This window comes from Choloepus didactylus, chromosome 23, assembly GCF_015220235.1.
Source record: "Choloepus didactylus isolate mChoDid1 chromosome 23, mChoDid1.pri, whole genome shotgun sequence".
Lineage (NCBI taxonomy): Eukaryota > Metazoa > Chordata > Mammalia > Pilosa > Megalonychidae > Choloepus > Choloepus didactylus.
Genome location: NC_051329.1, coordinates 6,719,947 through 6,740,042, shown reverse-complemented (window position 1 = coordinate 6,740,042; position 20,096 = coordinate 6,719,947). Strand labels below are relative to the sequence as shown.

Here is a 20,096-nt window from a genome sequence, read left to right as displayed (position 1 = left end):
CAACTCTCCACACGGTGGAATACTATTCAGTGGGAAAGGAGAATGAAGTGCTGAAACGTGCTACAACACGGATAAACTTGGAAAACATTAGGCTCAGAGACAAGCCAGACCCCAAAGTGACACAAGCCAACCCAAATATTGTACAATCCCACTTACATGAAATATCTGGAAATAGCTGGAAATAGCAAATACCTAGAGATGGGGGGGGGGGGGGCGGGCGGGAATGGGAAGTTATTGCCTAACAGGTACAGAGTTTCTGTTTGGGGCGATGAAAAAGTTCTGGCAGTAGATGGTGGTGACGGTGGCACGACCCTGTAAATGGAATCAATGCCACTAAATGATATACTTAAATGTGGTTAAAATGGCAAATTTTGTTATATATATATATTACCACTGTAAAATTACAAAAGTAAATAAACAGCTCCTATATACTCTTCATCATGTTTCTTTTTCCCACAGAAAATTCTTTCCACAGTCTGCCGCTCCTTTTTCATTTTCCTCCCTGGGCGTCTCCCGGTGTCTCCGCACCCCCGTGGACCTCTGCGCTGGCCCTGGAGCCCATACCTGACTCAGGTTTGTGGCGGCAACGGCTTCCTCTAGTTCAATAACCTGGTGCCAAAGTTTGATCATCGTTTTCATTCTTTGTGATGTACTGTTCCCTTGGGAGTGTTGTTAGGTACATTTTGTTTTACCTTTTCCTTTGCTTCATTTTTAATCGTGGTAAAGCATATAATATAAAGTCTGCCTTTAACCATTTTTAAGTGGACAATTCACTGGCATTAACCACACTGGCCAGGTTGTGCCACCTTCACCACTCTCAAGTTCCAAAGCTTGGGCCTGAGAGTTTTTTGTTTGTTTTTATTGTGGTAACACATGTACAACCAAAATTTCCCATTTTGACCACTTTCGTGTGTATAATTCAGCATTATAATTACATTCACAGTATTGTGCCAACTTCACCACCATCCATTACCGCTGGTCCTACTTTCTGAATTTGCTTACATTAAGCATTTCATGTAAATGGAATTATACAATATCTGCTCTTTTGTCTCTGACTTCTCTCATTTAGTGTAATATTTTCAGGTTTCAGGGATCAGCACTCCATTTCTTTTGATGGTGGAATAATATTCCATCGTATGGACAGACCCCATTTCATTTATATCCATCACGCACACTTGGGTTGTTTCCATGACCAGAGATTTTGATGAAACCAAACCCTAGGCCTGGAGTCCAGCCCCAACTTGCTGTGTGAACCTCCACCAAGTCACTTGAGCTTTCTGAGCCTCAGATTTCCACCACACGAACACCCTGTCCCACCAACATTACAAAAGGAAGAAGGCTCAAACCCACGACTAGGAGATGCAGATCAAAACAGTGACATGGCCCACACCCTTTGGAGCCACAGACCTTCTAAAAGGCCCAATCACACCAAGTGCTGGAGAGGATGTGGGGCGACGGGGACTGTAAACAGCAGCAACCCTTCTGGAAAGCCAATTTAATGAAGTTAGGTTCCCCCAGTGCCCTCCGACCCCAGCACATCCTGAGGAAATTCCTGAGAATTACAAGGCGGCAGTTTCCAGGATACTCCCCGTGGAGGCAGGCAGAGGCCACAATCTAGGCATCCGCCACAAAGGAGAAAAATAAAATGTGATGAACACACAGGAGGAACTCCAGGTGGCAGCCAGACGCACTGGTAACACTTGGGGAGAAAAACGGGCCACTGGGCCAGACACGTGAGTGCAGCATCCAAGACAACAAGGTCTGCTCCAAAACGTGAACAGCCAGGCCCAGTTCTATGCCCTTGGCCCCTTACACTCACCACGACCCCAAGGGGAAGGTGTGGTTCTACCTGTTCTACAGGTAGCAGGACTCGAATCCAGGCCCACTCCATCCTCACCCCCTGCTGTGTGTGCACACTCCCAGAATGACGTGTGGTGCAGTGACCCACTCATGTTCACGGACGCGGTGCAGCCAGAGGGTGGAGGCCGGGGTGAGGAGGGCTGGGGTCTAGGGGTGACGAGGGGATGACAGGGACAGATGGGAAACCAGCCTCCGTGACACCTGGCTGCAAAGTCCATGAACTCAACCTCTGACCTGAGGCCTGTCCACGACGCCTGCTGAGTGAGCACTTACACATACCAGGCACCATGCCGGGCCTTGGGGACTCTGCTGTGACCAACTCAGAGGTCCCTGCCGGTGGGGGCTTGTTTACACAGGGGGGAGATGGCCTACAGACAGCAGGGAGGAGGATGAGACATTTCAGATGGCAATGTTTGCTCTAAATATGGAAATAAAACAGGAGACATGCAGACACTGGAGCTACAAGCCTAATGACAGAAGTAAGTCAGGCATTTTCCCCTGTGAGGATGTTCCAGGCAGAGGGAACAGCCAATGCGAAGGCTTGGAGGTGTGGTGGAGCTTGGTTTGCTCAAGGGGCACAGAGAAGGCCTGTGTGGCTGGAGCATAGAGAGGGGAGGGGAAGGCTGGACTCAAGCTACTACAACCACTTCTGTGGGAAATGTGGGTGGACTGGAGCGGACGCTGGCAAGGAGGGAGTGTGACATCAACTCTCAAAAATGAATGGTGGGTGTGAAAACCGCCATGATGACATGGAAAACAGTCTGGCACTTGCTGGTGAAGTTAAAACACTGACATGCCAGGACACAGCAGCTCCTACTTATAAACTAGAAGAATTCAGGCACAGGGACTTGAGGGCAGAGAGAGAAGAATATTTGAATCCAGGACTGGACACACTCACTGCCTTCCTGAGTAAGATGGATGAACTGTGATAGCCTAGTGGAATATTACACAGCTGTGAAAATGACGGATAGCTTACTGCACCAAAGTGGATAAATCTCACAAACAATGTGATGCAAAAGCAGCAAGACAAAAAAAAAAAAAAAAAAATCACAAAACATTAAAGTCCAGAAGCAGACAGAACTAACGCTCGTACTAGGAATGTACACAAAGATGGCAAAACTACAAAAGCAAAGCAAGCCGGGAGCATGGTTTCCCCAGCAGGGGCTCCTGGCGAATGGACAAGGCTCTGTATTTTTATCTGGTTGGTGATTAATGGATGCTCTTTTTGGTTATTCATTTAACTACACGTGTTTTATGCACTTTCCTCAAAGTGTGCTATATTTCACAATAAATAGAAATCAAAGACTCAGAGTTAAAAACAATAAGCGTGAGATTGCAGCGGGGAAAGCGGGGAGCCTGGGACTACAGGGAAAGGAAACACCCAGGTGTGAGCAGAGTTTCAGAGGCACCAGGGAATGGGGAGAAAGCCGTCGGGAACCACGGCCCTCGGCCAGGCCAGATGAAGCCAGCGCTGACCCTGTGCAGCCTTAATGCCAGGCTACGAGGGACGGGCTCAGGAGAGGAAGAGGGGGAGAAAAGCCCCTGCTGGACTTTCAGCACCCCACCTCCTCCAGGCTGGCCCGGGCACCCAGGGGGCCCCAGAATCTCTGCAGCCCAGAGGTCAAGGCAGACATGAGGCACAGCCCCCAGTCCCACCTCTGTGCTCGGTCCCCCCTCACTGGTGTCAATTCCAGAGTGGGGATCGGGGTGGGGGGGGTGGACTCGGGCTGCCGAGGGCCGGCTGGAAGGTTCTGCACACCCTGGACGCTGGGTAGAGCCTGGCCGGGAGAGTCAGGGAGCAGGGGGAGGAACGGCCGGGGCTGGAGGGCAAAAGGGGCACTGGCTGCCTCCCGTCCAAGGGTCCCAAGCCGGCCCCGGGGTCCCAGCCCACCAGGCCATGGGGAAAGGCTTGACAGCCGACCTGGTTCGGCCAGGGGAGCGTGCCCTCACCTGAGTCCCACCAGGAGGTTGTTGTGTAAGAAGCTGTCGGTAATAAGCGTTCAGTCTTGAGGATACAATCGGACAAATCCAAAGTAAGGGACATCCTGCCAAACAACAGCGCCTGACCCCACTTCACAAATACCAAAGTCTGAAAGACCCGGTTGGAAAACCAGGACGGGGTGACTGGTCTAGAGTAAAGGAGGCAGAAGGAACGAGAAGACCAGTGGCGGTACGCCACCCTGGATTTAAAAAACCCAAAGTGAAGGGCTGCTATAGCGGGTGCTACTCGGCCAGGAAGGGTGTTGGGGCAAAGACCTGAGGGTTGGGAACCTCCCTGAGCGTGACTCCGGTCTGAGGTCCTGGTTCTCGCGGGGCGACGTCGAAGGCTTCCGGGGCGAGCTGCCGTGGAATCTGCATGAAACTGGACAGTTCCGCAGCCAGAAAGAGAGACGGCGCCACGGCCGCGCCGCAGGGGCACCGGGAGCTCACTGTACCGTTCTCGAAATTTTTCCAGAATAAAAGCTCCCGTCTCAGGGGTTGAGGGGTGCGTGTGAAGGCTTGACCTGAGGGGAGACTCGGGTCTCAGAGCGAGAGACAGGCCCGGCGACAAGAGAAGAAGCGAGGGGTCCACCCACCCGGAACTGAGGAATCCCCAGAATCCACTTCCGCCCCTGTTGTCAGCCCTGGGAAACCCCGGGCATGCGGACCGGAAGTGCGTCTCCTGACTTCCGTCTGGGGCTTTTCTCCCGGAGCTGAGAGCCGCCATGTGAAGGCGTTAGACGCTCAGCACCCGGCAGAGTCCCGCGCCGTGCCCAGAGTCACGGTTCTTCAGGGACAAACACGCCGGGAGGAGTGGAGAGCTGGAGGCCCGCAAGCGCACACACCATAAAGAGACCTGCTTCTGGGCCCCGATCTCACCCCCGGCTCACACTCTTGCCTGCTGAGTCCACTCCCAACGAGAGTCGTCCTACCACGGAGCCAGAAATATCTGCCTGCAAGCTTCAGGAAGGCCTTCAGGCCCAAGGCAAGACACAGGGCCTGGATGTTTCTGCAGCTGCGGCACCGGCTACTCTCCGGGGTCCTCAGAGAGCCCGCTCCTCCTCGGCTCCACGGGGCCCACCAGATGAGGCTCCTAACCACGTGGAAGAGGAGGATCCAGGCACCTCGTGGTCCCCACTAAACGCCGAATCCCGCTGGGCGAGAAGGTGGCAGTTTTGGTGGATTTCCTGCTCTGCGAGTATCGAACCAAGGAGCCCATCAGCAGGGCTGAAGTGCTGCAGAGGTCTCAGAAAGGACCAGGACCACTTCCTCATCACCTTCAGGGAAGCCCGTAAATGCCTGCAGCTGATCTTTGAAATTGATGTGAAGGAAGAGGGCCCCACTGGCCACACTTAGGCCCCTGTCAGCACACTGGGGCTCATCTACAACCGGATGACGAGTGAGGGTCAAAGCATGGCCAAGGCCGGGCTCCTGGTGATGAGCCTGGGCATGATCTTCATGGAGGGAGGAGATCTGGGAAGCCCTGAATGTGATGGGGGGGTATGTGGGGAGGGAGCATTTCATCTTCAGGGAGCTCAGGAAGACCCTCACCAGAGACTGGGTGTGGGCAAAGTACCTGGAGTACCGGAGGGTGCCCACCAGTGATCCCGTCCATGAGAACTCCTGTGGGGTTCCAGGGCCCACACCGAAACCAGCAAGATGAAGGTCCTAGAGTTTGGGGCCATGGTCAGTGGGAGTGACCTTCCCACCCCGATATGCAGAGGTACTGAGAGGCAAGAAAGAAAGAACCTGGGCCAGGCTTGGCACCACCAGAGATGGCACTGCTACCAGGGCCTCGTCCAGCAGTTTTCCGCGCCCCTAGTGCAGCCTCAGGCCTAGTCGTCACTCCGTGGTTGAAGAGGGCAGTCAGCGATCGAAGTTGTGGAGGGCCAGGCTCGGGCTAGGGCTCACGGTGTGAAACGTCTTCACGTTCCTGTTCCCTCAGGGCAACTTGGAGCTTCACCTTTCATTTTCTTACTGGCGTTCTTCAAATGTTCCATTTAAGACAAAGTTTAATTAGCTTCAAAAGCTAAGTTTACAACTGACATTGATCCCTCATTTATTGCTGATTATCCAGTGTAAGAGCAAGAGTTTTGATATTTTAGAAAACAAATTGGGACTCCTTCCACCTTATTTGTGATCTGCAACAAGATAGCAAACATTGGAATAGGACTTTCCTTGGAAAGGTGAAGGAACCCACCAGTAAGCTAGACGAGATGAGGAAATAGAGGTAAGATGGTTAATTCTTGGCTTCTCTTATCCTTTTTATTCCGTTCTGTAAAATTAAAAGACACAGCTTTGTTTGGATTATTCTAGAATGTTGTGGACATTAAACCTTTATAAATAAGGGAAAAAAAAAAAAAAAAAAAACTCAGGGAGGAAAAAGAACACGTTTGGCTGCTTTACGGATTGTTTTCCAAGACTGAAAGCTCCCTCGTGGGAATGGCTAAAGAAACTATGATAGGATCACACCGGGGCACACCCACGGCCGTTCTGATGGTCAGTCAGAGCTGTTCAGGTGACAGGAAGGTTTACACAAGAGTGGGCCAAGTGAGGAAGGCAATATGCAGGAGAACATGCATAATACCGCCTGATTTTGGTATGACAAAATGATGCGTCTCTAAGGTTATGACAACAGCAAACTGTTTGGTAATAGTCCACACAGCTATTCTGAGTGCTCTAATGTACCATCTCCCCTGCCTTCACAGCAGCCCATCCCAGGAGATAACTTTTATTTAATCCTGTTTTACAGATGAGGAAATTAGCACAGAGAGGTTACATAACTTGTCCAAAGCCACACAGTTGGTAAGTGGCAGAGTCAGGATTCGAACTTGAGGTGTCAGGCTCCCAAGTCCACAGGCTTGGCCACCCATACTCCCGGAGGTTGAGATTCTGATGCTGGAAGGAGAGAAGCCTGGGGATTTGAGAATGCAGACCTGTTGTTTGACAGTGACACCAAGAGCCACCCTTTGCAGTGCCACCTTCCAGCTGCCTGTGCTCCAGGCTGCCCCATGCCCCTCACCCAGGTGTGGGCACCAGGGCACCTTGTCAGCTCAGCTAGGGGATTCCTTGAGGTCTTGGAGCCTGGCTGGCCTGGGGACACCACCCCACACACCCGAAGTGGGAGCTACGACTTCCACATTGTTCCAGGTAAAGAAGGATTTGCCCCAGGGTTTGTGGCAGGGGCCAGCAGGCTGGCAGCGTTGTGTCAGAGACGGTGGCTGAGATGTGTGCCGGAGCACATTGGGGGCTTTACCTTCAGGATGTGATACCAGATCAACTCCTCCACTTCTGTACCCGGGAAGATTCTGACTAAGGCCACGGAGCCCCCATGGGCCCCACCCTGTGCTCACCCCCGAAGCCTCCCCAACCTGGAAGGGACGGAGCCTGAACTTTGACATGCCACAGTCCTGACATCTCTCCTAGTTTATTAAAAAACAACTCCTCCAGGTCGGCTGTCAGGATGTGGGCAGACTGAGGTGCAGGCAGGACCCCAGGGACTTTCAGCCTGAAGAATGCTCGTTAATGGCTTCTTCCTGCACCTGCCACGGCCCCTTCCACTTCTGCTGCCCTGGCCCTTCCGGCCTCCACCCTGCATCCCACTTCCCCCATTAGCCTGACACAGGCTACCCTGCCATTTCTTACTGCTAACTAGCTGGGTGACCTCGAGTAAACTCCCACCTCCTCTGGGTTACTGTTTCCCCAAAGGGAAAATAAAAGATGGAGCCGAGTGATATCCAAGTCACAGAGCTAACAATCTGATAAAAACAATTAGCTTAAAAGGAACAACCTCAAGAAGTCCCGGACACACATCCGAACAAAACAATCTCTAATACTGTACCAGAGACAGGGAGAGACAGTAAGGGCCACCCTGGAGAGGAAGTGGGGAAGTCATTTCAGGGCAGAAGGGCCCATCACCATTTTGCTAACCGTCAGCCTTTCTTCCCCCTCTGATTTCCTTTAGGGAACCATCTCAACGCCACCTCAGTCCTGGTGGTCTGGGGGAGAACTTCCCTCTTCAGCTCTAAGGATGAGCATGGGGTGACCAAGCCTGGCCAATCAGAGCAGTCTATTTCTTGAATCACAGTGATTGGCTCAAGGCTGAACATATGACCCAGGCCCAGCCAATCAGAGCCAAGGCACATATCTGCCATAGCCTTTTTTTCTAATTACCCTTAAACCTGCCTTGGAAGGTTCCTTTTGTAACTCTCGTGGGAAACCAAAGCAGCCAGTCTCTCCCCGGCATGGTGCAGATGGCCATTCATTTTCTGCACCCAGATGAAACTATTGGCAAATGAGGCAGGAAAGCATTCAGCTTGGTGCAGTTCTCCATCACGAGACCCACAGGAGTCACGAGAAAAGCTCTCCCTGTGCCCTTCCCAGGCTCTGCGCTGACACGGGCGAAGTGTGGGTGTCTAGACTTGCAGTGTCATCATTTTGCTTTTTTTTTTTTTTTAATTGTGTGCATATGGATGATTTTGCATGATTTAAATGCACGTATGCTACACCTACACAATCCCACATGGAGTAAAGTCACAAACAGAATGGCCCTTGGTCACACAACTACAGCTCACATAGTTTCTGCCGGTGAGGCCAAGAAAATGAAGCAAATGGTTTCACTTTAAATGCTGAACTTAAGCTTAACTGCAGCAGGGAGGGAAGCCCCTCCCCAGTCCAGGACAGCCGGCTGGGACCCAGAGGCTGGCTAAGGTGCCCTGCTCCGTCCCACGGAGAGGGAAATGGAGCCAGAGCCTGCCTCCACGCCCTCCCCTGGCCCCTGCACCAGGATAGGCGCGGCTTTCTTTACCCACCACCCAGAGACAGCCCTGATGACATCGTCCTAAACCCGTGTCCCCCTCCCAGCTGCTCCATCTTCGTACTGGGACAGGGAGGGGGTCAATCAGAAGACACTGACACTCAACTAGGGGAAACACCTGGAGAGGAGTCAGTGGAATCCAGAATCGGGCTCATTGAGGACTCTGGCCCTGAATCCATGACCCTGAGAAGTTTTGTGCTCCTGTCACACCCCAGAGGCAAGAGATGGTGACAGCTCAGTCTGGGTCAGAAGCCGTGCGGACAGAGGGAGGCAGGCTCTGCGTCCCAGTGTCAGGGCCCCAACCTGTCACCGGTCACAAAATACCCTGTGAAGCAACCCTTGTCTTTTAAACAGCCAGCAATAAATATTTGAGAACCTACGATTATGTGCTAGGCATTGTTCCAGAGGCTTGGGACACAGCAGTGGACAAAACAAAGATCCCTGCCCTCACGAGTCTCACATCTTCCTGGGGAGGAACAGACAAAAAACAACAAACATGAAACATACAGCCACACTAACTTGTGCATGAATGTGCATAGCTGCGTTAGTTGCAATAACTGAAAGATGGAAACAACCCAAATAACCATCAACTGAGGAACGAATAAACAAAAGGTGTCTCTCTGTACAATGGAAAAACCTGTAAAAAGGAAGGAAGTTCCGATAGGTGTGACAACAATGATGAAAACATGATGCCAAATGAAAGAAGTCAGACACATAAGGACAAATATTGTAATGATTCCACTTCTAGGAAATAGTTAGAATAGGCAAATTCATATAGTCAGAAAGTAGATTAAAGGTTGCAGAGGCTGGGAGGAGAGGAGAACGGGGAGTTATTGTGTGAGACGTGCCAAGTTCCTGTTTGCGGTGATGGAAAAGTCTTGGGAAGTGGCGAGGGGGCCCAGCTGGTGAAGGTGCAAATGCCCTGAACTGGACACTTAAAATGGTTAAAATGGGAAATGTATGTTCTATGGATGTCACCACACAAAATGGAATTCAAAAAGGGAATTACATTCTGATGCATGCTGCCCCATGAACGGGCCTTGAAAACATGATGCCGAGTGAAAGAAGCCAGTCGCAAAGGACCACATGTGCTGTGGTTCTGTTTGTATGAACTGTCAGAACAGGTAAATCCACAGAAACGAGAGCGGGTTAGGGATTGTCCGGGGTGGGGATGTGCGTCCGGGGTGGGGGGGGACATACAGGAATTGATGGTTAAAGGGTACAGGGTTTCTTTGGGGGGTGATGGAAGTATTCTAAAATTGATTGTGGTGATGAGTGCACAACTCTGAATATACTGAAAACTACTGAACTGTCCATCTCAAATGGTTGAATCCTGTGGTATGTGAATTCTGCCTCAAAAAAGCTGTTAGGAAAAAAAAACAATGACCGTGAGTCACAAGTAAATTACACGGTATCTTCGAGGGTGATAAGGGCTACAGAAAAACTACAGCAGGGTAAGGAGGCTCGGGAGTGCAGGAGGGTGGTCTCCCTTTATCCAGTGTATAGATGGATGAGTAGAAAAATGGGAACAAAACTAAATGAAAAATAGGGTGGGGGGATGATTTGGGTGTTCTATTTTACTTTAATTTTTTTATTCTTATTTTTACTTTTTCTGGTATAAGGAAAACGTTCAAAAAATAGACAGTGGTGATGAATGCAAAACTATATGATGGTACTGTGAACAGTTGATTGTACACCACAGACGACTGTATGATATGCAAATATATCTCAATAAAACTGAATTTTTTTAAAAAAAAGGGTGGTCAGGTGGGCCTCCGTGTGCAGGTGAGGTTTGAACAGAGCCCTGGGCGGGTGGGAGCCCTCAGGGGGGTGGGAGTCGCTGGCATAGCCAGGGACAAGGGTTCCACGCAGAGAGAAGAGCCGCGCTGGAGGGTGCTCCTGGGTCTGAGGGCTGGAGCCCCGGGGAGCACAAGCAGGGGAAGGGGCCAAGGCCAGAGGGCAGCAGGGCGCTGGAGCAGGTCCAGCCACCCCCAGGGGGTGCTTTGAGCGGAGGAGGCCTTGATCTGGCTGCTGCGTTGGGGAAACCCTCCTGGGGAGCCGGGGTGCATAGGGGGCCAGTGAACCCAGGTGAGCGCGAGGGTGCCTGAACCGGGATGGTGGCACTGGACGTGGCGAGCAGGGGATGGATTCTGGACCCATTTTCAAGTCGGAGCTGGTCAGCACCAGGTGTGCGGCACAGGAGAGCGGCTCCGAGGTGGGGGGCCTGGGGAGCCGGCGAATGGAGGGGCCGCAGCTTGAGAGACCACTGTGGGCCGGGCGCAGCGTGAGCCACCTGGGGGCCACCCAAGCCCGAGGCTGGAGTCCAGGGGAAAGGGTTCGGCCGGGACCCAAGTTTGGGAGTGGCCAGGACAAAGATGGCATGGGATGAGACCATCCGGAGGAGGTCCAAGGCCCGAGCCTGGAACACTCCAAGAGGTCAGGGAGATGAGGAGGCACCGCAAAGACCGAGGGCAGGCAGCCGGTGCGTAACAGGAAACCTAAGAGAAAGGGCATCTCGGTCATCCCGAGACCCTCCTGGAAGCTCCCAGAGGAGGTGGAAGGAACTTCACCCCAAATGCCAGGAAGTGCGCAAAGGGGGGCCCCTCCTGTTCCTTCCCCCTCCCCAGGCAAGCGGCGCGCAGGGAGCCCACGGTGGGGCGGGGGAGGGAGCAGGAGGGGAGAAACAAAGGCGGCCTTGCCCGGGCAGGCGAGGTGGCCCGCGAGGGTCCCGCCCTCTGGTCAGTGGGGCTCAAACCTTACCCAAGGGGCTGAGGATCAAACCCACCCCTACACAGCCGTAAATTACCAGCTGCTGGGCCCTTTAGGGCTCCAAGCCAAGAGTGAATCTCTCTGCACTATGGTTGCTCCTCTTTGTATTTCGGCTCCAGCCTGCCATTCCCCGGGTCAGGGAGGCCAGGGTCGGAGGGCTGGGACACAGGTAAACAGAGGCCCCTCGCTCTCTCCCTCTGGGCCAAGCCTGTGGCTGAGTTCTCTGCACAGTGACCGTGTCTGTGGCGCTGAAACAGTCTGATGCTCATGAACTTGAAGCCTTGGGCCAAACGCTCCTGAACTGGATTCTCTATCACATTAGGAACCGGAAAACCCTCTGGCATCATGCCCTGGGGCTGAAACCTTCTGGCAACATCCCAGCTGTCCCCTAGCCTTGGGAGGCAGTGGCTTATGGCCCCAGGGTCCTCTCTTTTGCTGACCAAGAACATGAGATCGTCCATCTGGGCACTGATGGTTCCCAAAGGGAACTCCCAGAATGAGCAGAGACCAAGGCCTGGGGCAAATCTCCCATGAAACAGAGTCATGGCCAAGAAAAAAAAAAAGTCTGTATTTAGCAAGTTCTCAACACTGGCTCACTTCCCTGTCATTTGGCTGGAAACTGAAGATCAACCACGGGAATTCCAGGAGCACGTGTTTCTGCTTGCCTCTGTTCTAGCTTATCCTAGCTGGATCTCCGAGCGGAAACCCAGGAAGAGTCCATCGTTCCTGGAAGGGGAGCACTTCATGGAATGCGGGCAAGGAACACAGGCCCCATCGTGTGTGTGACTTGGGAAAGTCAAAAGGCAGTGGGACAGATCAGCACACATGCACACACATACACACATCCATGTGTGCACGCACACGAGGCCAGAGAGAAGCAAACCCATCAAGAGCAAAGAGGGAAATAAAAATAAACTAGCCTCAGGGAAACTAAAAATAAACCTGTATTTTTCAGCTGTCACCATGGAGTGGTTGAAGTGAGCCTTCCGTGGCGGGAGGGATAAGAAGTTAGAGGGCAGGGAAGAGGAAGAAAAACAAAACAGAATCAGAACCCCAGTGCCGACTGAGAAGGGGGCCCCACATGCCCACCACCATCCATGGCCACTGATGATGCTACAGCCTTGTCCGACAGACCTGGAGGTTCTGGAAGAAATGGCCAGGATGCCAGCAAGGGCTCCATCTGGGAAGCTGTGATGTCCTCTGAGATTCGACCAGGGGGGCTTTCTCGAGCCCGAGAGTTGGGGACGGGTTGGGAAAAGGAAAAAGGCCCAGGAGAGTCCCCACTGGCTGCTGAAGGTGCAGGGGAAAGGAAAGGCAGGCCCAAGAAGAGAATTTGGGGAAGCCCCTGCCCTGCCTCCAAAGATCAATTAGAGATGCTCAGAAATAGGAGAGCAGGATGGGCATGGGGGAGAGAGCAGCCCAGCATGGCCGTTAGGTGGAGCTTTGGAGTCTGGGTACCACTTCTGAGCTGTGTGACCTGGGACAAGTCACTTAACATCTCTGTGCTTCCATTTCCCTCAGTTAACAAAAAAAAAAAAAACCAAGGCAACAGTTGCTATTTAGATTCTCAATTAAATGAGTTAATGCATGTAAAACAGAGCAGTGTCCTGCATCGTAAGTGCTCTCTAACTGTCAGCTATCATCAGTCCCCACCTTTTAACTGACCAGCATGTTTGCCGAAGGACATTAAGCAACTTGCAGACAGGGTGCGGTTCAGCCGCTCCTGAGGCCCCACTGTGTGGCTATCGCCAGGTAGGAGGGGCGACCAGACTCTGAGGCTGAGGTTCGGGGTGGGGGAGGCCCAGAGAGGGTAAAGAAACGGCCCTATCTCAAAGCACTCACCATCTAGTTCATTCTGCCATCCTACTAGCATCTGAGGGTCCTCCAGGAGCCCCGGCACTACCCCAGCCCTTGGGGACACCGCAGTGACCAGGACGAATAAAGCCCCTGCCCCAAAGGGTTCATCTTGTGAGAGAGACAGAGAGTGCACAAAGAAGCATATGGCACCGTGGGGCGGCTTCAGGCCAGACCCTGAGGTGGGCCCAGGCTTGGCGAGCTCAGGGAGCATAAGGAGATGAGCATGGCCAAGACGGAGTGAGCAGGGGAACTCAGAGGGGTGCGGAGAGACAGGAACAAGGACCAGCTCATGGGGGGCTTCAGGCCACCGAGAGGACTCTGGCATTCACTCGGAACAAGAGGGGGAACCCCAAAAGGTTTGGAGCAGGGGATCAGACTAGTGTTCCCAAAGAATGCCTCCAGCTGTCCATGGAGAGCAGACCACAGGCGGCCGAGTAGATGTGGACGAGCCAGAAGAGGCTACTGCAATGGTCCGAGTAGGAGCTGGGTGTGTCTGTAGCAGCGGAGATGTTGAGAAGGGGTCAGATCCAGGATGGGCTGTGAAGGAGGAGCCAGCAAGACTGGCTGACGGATGGAGCAGCCATGGGGGGATCAGGTAAAGCAGGCAGACAAGGATGGCGCAACGTTTTCACCTCTACACCTGGGTCAACAAACAGAGCTGGGGAGCACAGGTGGGAGGGGGCCTTCAGAAGCTAGAAAAATTAGTGGAGAAAGCCCCTGAGGCTGACTCCAACTAGAACATCAAGTTCTAGACCTCAGAGGGGATTGGGCCTCCCTCCTGGACACGGGAAGAGGCCCAGGTGAACCCCTCGTGGTGCATGGCGGCCAGCAGACGAGCCCCTGCCCCTGTGGCCCCATGCAGGGAGGGCCCTCAGCCACTATGCATGGCCCGGCCTTCCCCTGATGGGCCAGAGGCACACTGAACCTCAAGGTGTCCACCAGGGCCTGGGCCACACCTTCTGCTATTCATTCAAACCCTCGAGGGCCTCTGCAGGCCAGGCTCAGTGCTAGCCAGAGACCCCAGCACACCCGTCCTCGTGGGGCTGGCCTCTGGGACAGCTTCACACACACCCTCACCAGCAGGGTCCCTTCGGGTTCCTCAGCTGTCAGTGAGGACAAGGGGACAAGGAGACGTGTCACAGAACCCTCCCAGGACCAAAAGACATGACCCTCAAGAGGGGTTTGGTGCCCTGCCTAGCACGCAGCGACCCCACGAACAGACACCAGGAAGTTCACGGTCACGCCCCTTAGCTCATTCGGCCTGCATGCCTCTCACCCAATCCGACCCATTGGGAGAAAGGAGAAGAAAGGAGTTTCTTTGCTTCTTCCCCAAGACCTGAAACCCAGGGGCACCTTCCTGTGTGCCTGGCACCTGTGTGTGTCCAATTCAGTGCAGGTCTTTGGGGGACACTCTGTGTCTTTTCATTATTAATTTTTAATTAAATACATGCTGGTGGGTTGAACTGTTTCCCCCAAAAAGATATGCTGAATCTGGCCTGCAGGACTGAGAGAGAATGCATTTCTGTGGTTTTAAACCACCTAATTTGTAGTACTTTGTCACAGCAGTCCCAGGTAACTGATACACAGGGAATACAAGAATCTAGTCTCTTTGTTTTAAAAAAAAAAAAAAATAGAGCATAACAGATAAAGTGTTAAGTCTCCTCTGGCCACAACCCCAGTCTGCCCTCTCCTCTCAGATTAACCACTTTTGTCAGTCTGGTGTGTATCCTTCCACATCTTTTTCTGCACTTTTGTATACACTAATATTAACCCACTGAAAATACCTATGTTATTTTGTGGGTCTTTTTTTTTTTTTAAATAAGTAGCACTATAGCTTTTTTCAATTAGTAATGTGTTTTTTTGCAACCTATCCATGATAAAACATATATGTATCTAGTTCCTTCTTTCCAACGTTTGTCTAGAAGTCAGTCGGATGAAGCGTGCCCACTTTACTTCCTGATCCCCTCTTGATGGGTACTTAGGTTTGTCCCACCATCTGCCTATCACGAAAAACACTGCCAGGGAGACCTCAGGGCCTGCCTGCAAGCTTTCTCTTGGGCAGGGCTTGTCAAACCCCAGAAGCCAACCTCCAGTAGGTCAGGAAATCAATTTAGAGGGTCTGTGTGCTACTCAAACAGAAATTCCCCCAAAGAGGGATTGTTGATGCCAGAGAGAAAGAAGAAGGAGGGAACCCCCCTAAATATTCAGCGACCAACTTTAAGTTATGCCTCCCCTGGTACACTCTTCCTGGCCTAGCCCGAGAGCGGGGGACAGAAGGACGAGGAAGGAGAGGGCCCCACGGAGGTCAAACCAAAAGCTGGAAAACTCACGCACACACTGCAAGCAGACCCCACGCGCCCCTCAGCTTCTCAGTGCTGTAGGAATGCCAACTCCTGCGCCGCCCACAGCCGCGCCATCTCCGCCTCCCTGCACCCCGACAGAGTGCCCTGGAAAACGGGGAGAACGAGTTTAGCAGCAAACTCCGAAGGTCAGGGGGCGTCGAGTGAGATCATCACGTAAGGTGCCAGGAAACCCACTCGGTCAATGCCAGCTGCCGTCGGAGTTGTTACTCTCAAGCTGCTGTGCAGTGAGAGGAAGCTGAGACCCGGATCTGGCGAGCGGGATCCCCACCGGCACTGCCACAAGCTGCGTAAACCTGGGCGAGGAACCGACTTTTGATGTGCCTCAGTTTCTTTCTCTGTAGGAAACACAACACCAAGGCAGACCCAAGGCTTTTCCACCCCCGGGGAAGCTCTTTGTCTCTCCTCATCTCACCAGAGGAAACCAGATCTGACCCGTTTTAGAATTGAAGAAAGAAACCACAGCTCAGCGAGGGGTGACAACTGCCCCGAGATCCCCAGCGAGCCAATGTCCCAGCCAGGCCTGGAACTCCGTCTCCCGAAATGAACACAGTTTTCAAAATGTACCACATCCTCCTTGACCTGGTCAGCAGCCCCAGAAATGTATATCAAACCCATCAGGTTAACAAAAAAACAGGATCATAATAAGTCAGTGATCCCCAGGGATGGTCAAGACGTGCGGGAAGTGGACATTTTCATATACTCTTGGTGGAAGTGTAAATGGTAGACAGCCAGGATGGGTGATTTGGCCGTATCTGTCCAAATTCAAACCCAGCAGACCTTCTGATCCCGAAGTTCCACTTCTAGAACTCTGCCCTATAGAAGTGGTCACACGTGCACACAAAGAGGCAAGTGTCAGGATATTCACTGCACTGTTACTGGTGAAGAGAAAACATCAGTCAGTAGAGAAATAGCAAAATAAATAAGGGTGTATCTATTCTGAGGAATACTATGCAGCAGTGGGGGGGGTGTAGATTTATGTGCTCTACCATTCAAAAATCATTCAAGCTATAACACTGAGTTGAAACACAAGCTGCAGGATACTTATATATAGTATACTTCAATGTATGCAGAAAATACATGTTAATGCATTCACACATACATGCTCGTGATGTATTAAAATGATCTAGAAAAATGCACACCAATGGTGGTTGTGACATCTGAGGAGAGAAATAAAGTGCGAAGGAACAGTCTCTTTTTCCTCTATTTAATTCTTTTTTACAAGCCAGAATTCATGTGTTTTATATATGAAACTTCCAATGAAAAAAAAGCATACAAAAACGCAAATAAAATCACAAGGCCTCCTATTCAAGTTCAGATGGAGACATGCAGCCAAAGAAAACACCGACAGGCGGTCCTCATCCACCCTTCCTATCCTGGAGTCCCACCAGCTCCATCCCCTGAACACAGGCAGAATTCTTCAGAAAGGCACTTGGCCCAAGACTCAGCAGAAATGGTGGGTTTGGGCAGGGCTGTCTTCCTGCTTTCGTGCCACCCAGCCCAAAACCTACCACATTTGAGATATTAAAGAAGGATACACAGGAGGCTCTCCTTCAACTTTAAACTCAGAGAGCCTAGCTCCAGGACAACAAAGGACAACATGGCTTTCCTCTTTGGAAGCCCAAGGGAGTGGGAAATTAGGGGGCACACACATGCACACATGAATATGCATGTATACACACAGGCACACAGCAGACACGCAAATACCACCGACATCCTTAAAGGATCAACACCCTGAAATCAGCCCAAGAATTACTAGGCTACCAAGATTCTTCATCTGGTGCAAATCCCATCCGCTCCCACACCCCCCAAAGCAAGAAACGAGCCAGTCCTGCTGACACCTGCTGCTTCTCTGCGGTGCGGTGAAAGAGCCAGCCTGCATGCTGTGTGCACACGGTGAGGTCAGTAGCATTAAGGAAACCACAAAATCGGCAGACGTTATCGGAAGACTTTCATTGAGATAAAGTTGTCCCAGTTGACTGTGAGAAGCAGAACAGAGAAACATCCTCTAGCCTCCCTGGAAGAGAAAGACCAGGTCTGTTGTTCTGAGGTTTTCCCCCCACATGCTTCTCTGCCACAGGAACGTGCGGTCACCCTCAGCCAGGACCTCCTTGCAGTCAGATTACAGGATTTAACAGGACAAGATGTGAAAAACCAAAAGTCTAGGAAAGACATGGTCAAGATGACTCGGAAAACTGGTCACCCAGAGACCTTGAGAAAAGCCAAACATTGCCTCATCTTTAAAGCCGACCAGGTCCCAAAAAGTCGGGACTAAGCAGATGCTTCCTTCATTTGTTTCGTTCACTCACTCATTCATTCATTCATTCCTCGAGCACCACTTTGTGTCAAGCTCTGTGTTGGGCATGGGAGCAGGGACAGGAAATGTGGACACGTCCCTGTTCTTAAGAAACTCAGTCTAAAGAAGCAGAGCTATGGGACAAAAGAAAAATCAATGAGTGTGACAAGTTCCACACCCCCATTCCAGCTCTTATGATACAATCTTGAGCAAAGGCAAGCCTCAGTTTCCCCACCAGGACACTGCAGGGTGCTGGCTCAATGGCTTCAAAGCTCGGAACCACTTTCAGCTGGAGGGTGATAACTTTGCAACCTCCAGGTCCTTAATCACCTCAAGCTTCATCCAAATGGCCACCCAGCCACCCGGGGCAGTCTGGTGGTCTGAAGGCCACGTGATGGCCTTCACTTGTTCCCCTGGTGAAAAGGGCAAACGTGTAAGGTCGGGAACAGAAGAAAGACCTCGGACTGGAAGGACTCAAAGGAGCCTGGCACGTGGCCTTCAGCTCGTGCTAGCCTCTGAGGGAATCTGGGGAGAAAAGCAGCTTAGCAATTCCCATCTAACGTGTGGGGGAGGATGGATCGGTGCATTCTGCTCTGCTCTACGGGGAGATTCCAGCACCCATGGGAGCCTCACAGAAGCACGTGAGTGAAAAGTTCGGTCCTCGCAGGACCCACAGGAAACAGGCAAACGGTGCCACAGGCTGCCGTAGAAAGGAGCCTAGCGAGCTGCCCCTGGGCCCCTCAGGCTGCACCGCGGGCCAAGTGTCGGCGCTGCTGGCCCGAGCTGCGCCCCAGGCACCTCAGAGGGTCTGGATGGGGTCAGGCTCCGGGTGGTCTCTCCCTGCGCCAACAACCAAGCCCCTCCGGAGGCGCCCGGTTCTCCCCGGTGCCCGCCAGCTGCGGCCCGCCCCGCGGCCGGCGCCCCTACCCACCTTGAGGACCTGCTGCCGGATGACCGTGGGCACCATCACGATCATGACTGCGCCCAGCACGGCGCACAGCAGCCCGATGAGGCCCAGCGCCGCGGCCACCCGGCGCGCTCTGGCGCGGCTGCCCATGTCTGCGCGGCCGGGCGCCCGTCCGGCGCTCGCGGGGTTCTGTGGCTGGGGCCGGGGAGGACAGCGGCGGCGACAGAGGCGGTGGCGGTGACTCCAGGGACGCGGGCAGCAGCGCCGCAGCAGCGCACGGAGGAGCGGCCCGACGAGCGACCAGCGGTTTTATGCGCCATCGCCCGCGCGGCCGCACCGCCCCCGGGACGCCCAGAGCAGCGGGATTCGGGTGGGCGCGGGCAGGCGGGGGCGGGGCGCGGATCGGACGGGCCGGGGCGGGGCGCCGGCGGGGGTGGAGCGCAGATAGCGGAGCGCGGATCGGACGGGCGGAAACAGGTGGGGGCGGGGCGCGGATCGGACGGGCCGGGGGCGGGGCGCCGACAGGGGGCGGAGCGCAGAGCACGGAGCACGAATCGGATGGGCCAGGGGCGGGGCACCGACAGGGGGCGGGGCGCAGAGCACGGAGCACGAATCGGATGGGTCGGGGGCGGGGCACCGACAGGGGGCGGAGCGCAGAGCACGGAGCACGAATCGGACGGGCCGGGGGCGGGGCGGGTCAGGTGGGGGCGGGGCCTCTGTCGGCTGGACACGCCCCTCCGGGCTGGCCCCGGCCCCGCCGCCTCGCTTCTTTTTCTGTGCCTGGCTCTGGACTGCCGCTCCTGGTCCCGCTGCCCCTCCCTTCTTTCTGTTCCCCCTCTATCCCCTCTTTCCCTTCCTTTTACCCTCCTCCTCTCTTCCTCCCCCCGTGCCCTCCTCCTTTACCTCCCTCCTACTCCCTCCTTTTCCCCTCCTTCCAACCCTCCTTCCCTCCCATTTCCCCTCCACCCTTGCTCCCCCTTTGCCCCCTTCTCCCCTCTTCTATCACTGTTCGCATTTCGTAGGCGTTTCCCAGCCCACTCAGGAAAGCCAAAGCCCTTAGGATGGTCTACAGCCCCCCCTCCGACCGCATCTTCCCCCACTGCCCCCACCCCCCACGATTCCAGCCTCACTCCCTGGAACGTGCCTCTTGTAGTGGGTCCTTTGTGCACCCCGACTTGGAATTCCGTTTCCCTGGATATCTGGCTCATGGCTTCGTGGCCCCGCTCCCGTGTCCGCTTATCAGAAAGGCCT

At 53.4% G+C, this 20,096-nt stretch overlaps 1 protein-coding gene across 5 annotated transcripts in view; it reads right to left on the bottom strand.

The window, feature by feature from the left end:
- Positions 1-19,206, bottom strand: part of SCARB1 (scavenger receptor class B member 1) — a 71,185-nt gene extending 51,979 nt beyond the window's left edge. For 2 of the 5 annotated variants that reach the window (XM_037816784.1, XM_037816783.1), the window contains exon 1: positions 18,870-19,205. In XM_037816784.1, the coding sequence (XP_037672712.1) occupies positions 18,870-18,995 (126 nt within the window). In that variant the 5' untranslated portion in view covers positions 18,996-19,205. Of the gene's footprint in view, positions 1-15,612; positions 15,730-15,819; positions 16,659-18,869 lie in introns of those variants that run through there. The other 3 variants (XM_037816785.1, XM_037816786.1, XM_037816782.1) reach the window with 3 other exon arrangements.
- Positions 19,207-20,096: the final 890 nt, after the last annotated feature.